The sequence below is a fragment of the Endocarpon pusillum genome, assembly GCF_000464535.1.
Source record: "Endocarpon pusillum Z07020 unplaced genomic scaffold scaffold1403, whole genome shotgun sequence".
Lineage (NCBI taxonomy): Eukaryota > Fungi > Ascomycota > Eurotiomycetes > Verrucariales > Verrucariaceae > Endocarpon > Endocarpon pusillum.
The window spans coordinates 113,869-121,919 of record NW_006916008.1 but is presented as its reverse complement, the minus strand read 5'-3'; the positions used below and the strand labels follow the sequence as shown (position 1 = coordinate 121,919).

Genomic DNA, 8,051 nt, shown 5'->3' with positions numbered 1-8,051 from the left:
AAAGCCAGCCTGTCTCTCAACATCCAAGGTGCTCCTTGCCGAACTCCCGCATAAAGAAAGCATGATCTCAAACCCCTGCTGAGCAGCTGCGTCAACCCTCCTTCGCCCTTGTCTTCATCACTTCCTACTTCGCCAGAGGCGGCAGCTCTCCGTCCCACCTAACCTTCATCGTTGCTGGAAAAGGGACGTAACTACTTTGATCCGCGGTCATGTACTTGGTAAAGCCGTGTGGACTAGCAACCTTCTTGGTCTCGCCTTGCGGACCAGGAGCTCGCCGCAGGTTGTCAAGTTGACCGATTGTCTTCAGCATTGCGGTCATTGCGACCTTGCTCAGACCATAACCTAGGCACTGATGAGGTCCAATTCCATAGTGAATGTAGAGGTTCAGATCGCGATCCAACACAACCTCATGAGGATTGGAGAAGATGGCCGGATCCATGGAAGCCCCAACCTGAAAGGAATAAGACACGAAGACAAAATAATACGATGAGGCTTACCAGGCTACACAACACGCGCTGACCCTTCTCGATTTGGACCCTCGTGTTTCCATCTAGAATCTCTGTCGAGCTTGTAGCTTCGCGAGATAGACCGGCAGTAGATCTCATCCTGGAGCCTTCCATGAAGCTGGTCGTCGTTAGAGATTGTACAATTTAAAACAAGTTCTTGGCTGCTTACTAGTGGAGTAGGAGATCATCGGCTTCCACCGTGTTCACCTTAGATAGCCTGTTGATCTCTGGCAGGAGCATACTGCCTTCATCCGAGAGATAATAGTCGAGACACTGACAAAACAGTTGAGACTGATTTGCGACTATAGCGCCTACCGTAGGTAGAATATGGGTCCAAGCTAACTCCTTTGCAGGAATGCCACTAGCCAAAAGACGTTGAATCATGCGAGTGCCGTAGTCTGACAAGGAGTTATGGCGGTAGAATGATTCGAGCAGGTTTTGAAGAAAACCTGCTTTCTCGATGAAACGTACTTTCACTTCCATGAGCTTTCCGAGCTTTTGCGCAGCGCTCCTTGCCGCTCGTTTTAGCGGAAATGAATTCGCAGGGTCTACGTCGTAGAAGACGCTCGCGAACATGACTGCAATAAGCAGATATAGTTCTGTTTCTGCGAAAAGACCCCGGGGGTTCTCGTCGGTCTTCAGAGGCAATGAGAACATGATGGACGCAAAATGGACCTGTGCAAGATTCGAGATGTCTCTGACAATATCAACCTGATTTTCGTTGGCGATTTTGTAAGCATTTCGATGCAACAACTTCAGCGTGATTTGCTCAAAAAATTTGCTTAGGTCCTGTTCCCAGTTCATTGGGTACATGGCGGATTCCATCAGGTTTCGAGAACGAGCATTTCTTGGGCAATCACCCGAAAGCATGTAATCTGAACCATAAGATTTTCCGGCAACAGCGTCGTGCATCAAGAATTCGATTGCTTCACCCCAAACAACTTTGAAGTCAGTATTGTTCTCTAGAATTGATCTGCACGTAGGATATGAAGAGACAATAACCAAATCCGGTGTGGATGCAGGCTTGTCGAACGAGTAGTCCCCCACTTGACCTAGGTCCGAGAGAATGTCGTGGTTTTCGGCAGGTATGACCAGTGGATAATGGGCATAGATCGAGTCTTGACGGAAACTGCGTGGCAGTGCCCGCAGAATCAGTTTATAGAAAACGCACCCGAAGTCCACATTGAGGTCGTAATCCACAAGTGAGAAGCCAAAGTTAGTCAGCTGCTTTGGAGTGTAGTCGATTGTGTAGAAACGATCGCCTCTGACAAGAGCCACAGCATCGGACAATATTGCTCTCGATATGGTGTAAGTAGTACACAGTCCACTGCCTGGTTTGACTGGTTCCTTGGCTTCTTCGACGACAACCCCAGGATAGATCTCGACAGCGTTGGGATGATCATACAATCTTTTCAGTTGTTCTGCCACCACTGGATCCGGATTGATCTCCTCGAAAGTCTTGTGAGGCGCCAAGTTGAAATGCCGTCGGAATTCGTTCAAGCTAGCAAGATTCCAGGATCTAGCTTGCTGAATGCCCAGGACCTCAACAGCTCGAAGAACCGTGGGGACGTGGTTCGCCCCGAAAGCGCCGGCGCAGTCATCCACACCCTCCACAAAGATGGCAGCAAGATCTTCATCCTTATATCTACCGTTGGAGCACCGTTGCAATTTGGCGAAAGGTCGTTCGATAGGGTCTCGTGGTAATTTCCGCTCCCACTCACCCATGACCCTAATGAAGTCGTCCGTACTCACCTGCGCAGAGTCTTTGCCGGGAAACATTTGGCCGAAAAGGTCTTCGGACCACTTCTCGTCGCGCTGCGAAAGGCACGAGTGCCATCGGTAGACAAGATTAAATTCTGCAGAGACTTGATTACCCACTGCTTCTGCAGCGCCGCCATTGAGAAGGCTTTTGCCATTTTTAGAGCGTGGATCAAGGCTCCAAGAACTGGCGGTGCGGTTGAGATTAAGTATGGTTCTCACATAGTCCTTAAACACAAGTTAGATCATTCATATACGGATATGTGTCATACCTTGAGGATGATGTTTACGTAAAGGCCACACGTAATCAGTCTGCCTGTTTGAAAGAGGTTGTCGTCATACCTAGCCCATTCGTCCTCTTTTGAAGAGTCTATTGGCTTGGTGAAACGTCCATTCTCGTTGATCAGTGCTAGTTGTTCCACTGTATAATTGTGAAATCTGTTGAACATTATAACCAAAACACCTACTCCAGGCGGGAAGCCATGAAGCCGTTTCTCCGAGAAGGTGTCGGGTTTAATTTTGCCATCCTTGAACGTTCGCATTAGGTTCTGTTCTTCTTGGTTACTACCGTAGAGCGGAGCAAGGTCCAGATAGGATGATGTGTTAGTACTGCTGGGGTCTTTGTGACTAGTCTTGAAGAGGTCGTGGATAATGATCGAGGCCAGGTGGAATAGTACGCTTGAGATCTTGTTAGGGTGAGGCTTGAAGGATTTCCTTGCCATCACGCTGTCGAACACGACACCGGGATCCGGCAGGCCAATAGGCTGCATTGTTTCAGGGCGCACAGTACGTGCGTATGGACTGCCTGCAGCTCCAAGACGGGGATACAAGAGGTTATTGTTCGATCCGTCTGCGTTGCGATACTGCTGGTCGGGCCCAAGGCCAGAGATTGGAGGATGGCCTAAGTCATTCCACAACTTTGTCAAAAAGCCATTTGTCAAGCCAATACCAGCCTTTGATTCGAGGGGTAGTTCCGCAGCCAGTTGAATTACCCTTTCCATAATGTACGTCCTGTCGTCGACAAGACCACCTTCCAAGCCCTCTAGAAGCATATCTTTCAAAGTGTGCATATTGCGAACACTGAGATGTTTCACACCGGAGAGCACACTTGCTTTTGCTGTCTTATCTGGCAGATAGGTATTATCACCTGTCTGACTGGGAAGTGGACGGAATGAGGCGTGTAGAGCACTGCTAATCTGTGCTAGAGCACTCTCAATATCCGCTCTGCTAGGAATACTGCTGCTTATCGGCGCGGCCATTGTGACTTTGTTCCAGGATTAGGTCTTGATGCACGACTTTAATCGTTCGTGGATCCGATTGTTAGTGAGCGAAACAATTTGACTGTAAGATGAAGTGGTTTTATGGGGTGGGGTTCAGCAGCCTGATGGCCTTCTTTATAGGGTTAAGAATAAGGAATGGATATAAGCGGATCATAGGGTGAATGATTTGCGACCGGAATAATGACGTGGATAGTCAAAATTGAGCGGCAGTAGGGTTCGAGAAGGAGGTAATCGGATATCCAAGGATGTATGCGGATCCCATGATATTACGTGCTGTGAAATTGAATGAATAGGAAGGAGCCTCCCTGAATGCCCTGCAATATAATGAACGCTGGAAGACCGATTGATGAGCTAGGGATCAACATATAGATTAGAAATATTGGTTCTTTTACCTCTTCTTCTCGCTCATCCAGTTCCCAAGCTCCATAGCTCTGACTTCGGGAGTACAGAGCAATATAGTTTCTTTCCTAGACGAGTAGCAGGTGCTATGTGCGATGCCTTGGGGATATTTAGAAGAAGAACTCTTACTGGCAAAAGGTGGCCTGAGCAGCAAGTCGAAAGCCGTAGTAATCCAATATGAACGCCGTCTATTGCCATTGATTCCACCAGAACAGCTAGGAAATTGGATCGCCTTCCCAGAGGTCGAAGAGCTGGAAGATGTCACGTCGTATTGTGATTGGTAGCTACTTTAAGATTTAGTATCTATTTCGTAGGCAGGTTGTTAAAGCAAGTTAGTCCCACCAAGAGGGTGGTGCTCATAACCATTCCTATAACTTAGTACTTATAAGCCCACCTTTTTAGGCATGCTGTAAGAGCTCTTTCAGCGGCAGCTTTTGATCATGCTACTCTCATGATCGTGAAAACCAAAGATCCAGGAAGGGTTCTTCAGATTGAAATGATGTGATGGCCTTGACCTGTAAAAGTGAGAATAGCGCTATAACCTACCGGCTACATTTCAGGCCTGCAACGATATTGCTACCCTTTGATAGAATTGTCTGAGAATTGCTTGTAAGAAAGGTGCGTGCAGGTCTAAATCGGGAGTTCATGTACTGACAGAAACCTCTTTACGTGTTGAGCTGGACATAAGAAGGTGAGTCAATGGCGCCAGGAGCAAAGACATCAAGTGGACCTGGCCTGGGCCTGAGCCCTAGCAGTAGTAGTATGTAAACAACTTGATCGGTGTTTGCCCCTGGCATGACATACACTGACAGATCAGCTGGTATGTAACCGCGTGTCACTTTTGCTTATCTTTTTCGTTATTTTTGTTGACCTGTAACATGCCAAGAGTGTCACTAAAACTTACCGGGACAAGGGCTCTGAAAATGACGCAGTATTTGTCCTTCCTACGTAGTGATTTAGCGCACGTTTTATTATTCTAAGGATCGTCAGGAAACTCAAATGACCATAACTTAGCCATAATTTGACTGTCATTTTCTCAAAATGACGACTAAAATAATATAATTCTATTAGATTTCAGATGTCTAGCTGCACAATTTTATGTAAACTAGATTATATCACGGTTAGACTGAAAACTAAGCACACATAGATGATAATTTAAGCATAGTTTTCAGAGGGCCTTCTCCTGCTACTAAGTTGAAGTTCATTACATGCCTTGAGCCTCGGCTCTGGCCCGGAAGCCCGCAACCTGGTCCCCCTTACTACGTACGTGCGTACACGGTCTCAGAGCATTGTAAGGCGATACTACTATAATATCATCTCATCATCGGATTAGCGCAAACCTCAACCACCAATTTGATTTGGACACAGTCTGCAAACGGGCTAGTCTCACCTGGTGTCCGTTGTAACGTAGCCTGTTGTATTCCAAACCGAAATTATCCTGGAGTGACAGGCACCATGGGCTTGGAATCCATTACAATACTTTTGCGACCTCGAGGTAGCATGAGAACCCGCTTTGCCAGGAGCAATACTGACTCAAAAGAAAGGAAACCCCATTCGAAATCTGCCTGAGCAGCTCAGCGTTACCAGTGACGCACCCACCGCAGATCTCTACAACAAAATCGCCCAATCATCGCGATTGTCGATTCACCAGCTCAGGATCACGAGAGGCAGTGATGGCAGTGTGGTCGCCAACTCGACGGATATATCTATCAATTCGACGGGGCTTCGGGATCAGAGTACAGTGTACGTGAAGGACTTGGGCCCACAGATTGCCTGGCGAACGGTCTTTGTCGTCGAGTACTTTGGTCCACTTTTGATCCACCCGCTTGTCTACCTGCTTCGTCCGTACCTTTATCGCACCGCCCCCAACCAGGGTTCATACCTACAGGAGCTATCATGCATCCTGATTTGTGCCCACTTCTTAAAAAGAGAATTGGAAACACTTTTCGTCCACCGCTTTTCCGCAAGTACGATGCCGGCAAGGAATATCTTCAAGAACAGCTTCCACTACTGGGTGTTGGCCGGTCTTAATATTGCTGCTTGGATATACGCACCTAACTCAACAACCGCGAAAGAGCCGAATACACTGCTGCTCTACGGAGGCCTTCTTGCCTACACAATCGGGGAGCTGGGCAATCTCTATGCGCATCTAGTACTACGTGGCCTACGTAGCTCTGGTGGAAGGGAGAGAGGTATTCCTCATGGCCTTGGATTCAACATCGTGACATGTCCAAATTACATGTTCGAGGTCATTTCATGGATTGGCATGTACCTTGTCAGCGGGCTCAGTTCCAGTGTTTTACTATTTACGATTGTGTCCACAGCACAAATGATGTCATGGGCGAAAAAGAAGGAGAGAAATTATAGGAAAGAGTTTGGAGATAAGTACAAAAGGAAGAGGTTCACGATGTTACCAGGAATTTGGTAGCCCAGAGGACTCAGTCTTTGCGTGACGGGTCTTTGCATATCTTGAACTGAGGTGTTCACTTCTTTCAGTGACATTCCAACTGCGCATGTGAAAGGCGTATGCTTGGGACATCTTTCGTGGCAGAAAGGATTCTTAGAATACGCTGTTGCGATAGATAGCTTTTTGCAAATAGACTACTCCGTACATGCCAGTACCTTCAATATAATGGCGGGTGCCAATATCAAAGATCGTCAGGGCCTTTTTCTTTAGGTGCTGTGAATGCATAAAAGACCAAGCCTACTCGAGTATTTCCGCTTCCAATCATACTTGTTAGTAATCTTAGCTCCATAAGCTGTGCTACTACAAATGCCCCTTCAGAAGTCTGACCACTAACTAGCGAACGTTTCAGAAGGTGTTCTCATGCACTGGATAGATACTTATCCCTCTAATTGCTTTTGCGACAAAGTCCGCAAACAGCATCAATGGAACCAGTTGTGTAGATCTAGGTGCGCGGAGCCTTTCCATGCTTGTATGGTAATATCAGACCCTGCCGCTACGGGTACCCTCCAATCTAGTGCAAAATCACGGTATTCCTGGTTAGGCACTAGCCTTATACCGTAACGAGCAGGTAGATGACCGTGGCCGTATGAGAGGGTTTTATCAACCAAGGGAAATGATCGCTGATTTGCATCAGATCTTGGAGGATAGATGAAACGAACCTACCCACCGTAGTACCGCTGCTAGCGTGCATCAAGACGAGTTGTTAGATTGTTGTATTATGTGTGACAATCTGCAGGAGATACGTAGAAAGCAAGTTGTTTTATCTAGCTAGAGGGGGGGAAACGTGCGTAGATATACGTACAAATCGGCTGTAGGGCACAGCGAAATGCAGGCCAAATAGACTAATCAAGCGCAGCCGAAATGCAAGGGCTTCGCGTAGAAATTCCAACCAATCAGCGCTCATATAGTTCGACATATTGTCAAGAAGAACATTAGTCAGGGCCGAGAGATCATGTTGAGCGTTGCTACCACTGTGGAAGTGAGTTGAAATAGCAAGTTGTTCTATCTAAATGAGTGCGCAGAGTGCGTATTTATACGTACAGATGCTGCTAGCGCGAAACGCAGATACCAAAAATACATGCTAATCTTATGGGAAACGCGTATTAGATCTGTAACAAAACGTATATGAAACCCATGGTCAAACGGCACTCAAACAGTTCAACAGCTCAGAACCTGTTGATTTCGGCCATTGAAGAGCTACACGTTGACTGAAGAGCAGATTGATACAGGTTACGAATATATTATTTGTACCGGCGGATGGCCTAATCCATCCGCCTATGCCTTTGTTGTGCCCTCGATGAGCTATAAAATCAGTACCTAGAACCTCATGCCAACAGCACCGGCGGCAAAGTTTTGTTCCATTGTAGGCTTAATCAGGATGGTGCGGTCGACTGGTTTGCAGGATTCCATCGGACCGCTTTCCCTGTCTGCGAACAGTGAGTGGATTGGCCACTATTTCGTATTTCTGTGTATGGAGTTGTTGTCGACCTCTGCACTTTTTGGTCTGGTATATGAAGCTTGTAGTAACGATCTATTAGCTGTAATGACGAGGAGGGTCAATGTAGCGCTGCACATTCATACCTAGATATCACAAGGGTGCCAGCAAGTCCGACCGCAACACCAATACCAGCCTTTCCGGCT

At 47.0% G+C, this 8,051-nt stretch overlaps 2 protein-coding genes across 2 annotated transcripts; one reads left to right on the top strand and one right to left on the bottom strand.

Annotated features, from left to right (window-relative positions):
• Positions 1-124: 124 nt before the first annotated feature.
• EPUS_03388 (Psi-producing oxygenase A) lies at positions 125-3,523 on the bottom strand (the record flags this gene model as incomplete). Its single annotated transcript, XM_007801946.1, has 4 exons — positions 125-451; positions 498-624; positions 676-2,492; positions 2,537-3,523. The coding sequence occupies 4 exons, from the start codon at positions 3,521-3,523 to the stop codon at positions 125-127; spliced, it is 3,258 nt and encodes a 1,085-aa protein (XP_007800137.1).
• Positions 3,524-5,398: 1,875 nt separating this feature from the next.
• Positions 5,399-6,371, top strand: EPUS_03387 (uncharacterized protein; the record flags this gene model as incomplete). Its single annotated transcript, XM_007801945.1, has 2 exons — positions 5,399-5,438; positions 5,488-6,371. 2 exons carry the CDS (start codon positions 5,399-5,401, stop codon positions 6,369-6,371), a joined length of 924 nt encoding a protein of 307 aa, XP_007800136.1.
• Between the last annotated feature and the right edge of the window lie 1,680 nt (positions 6,372-8,051).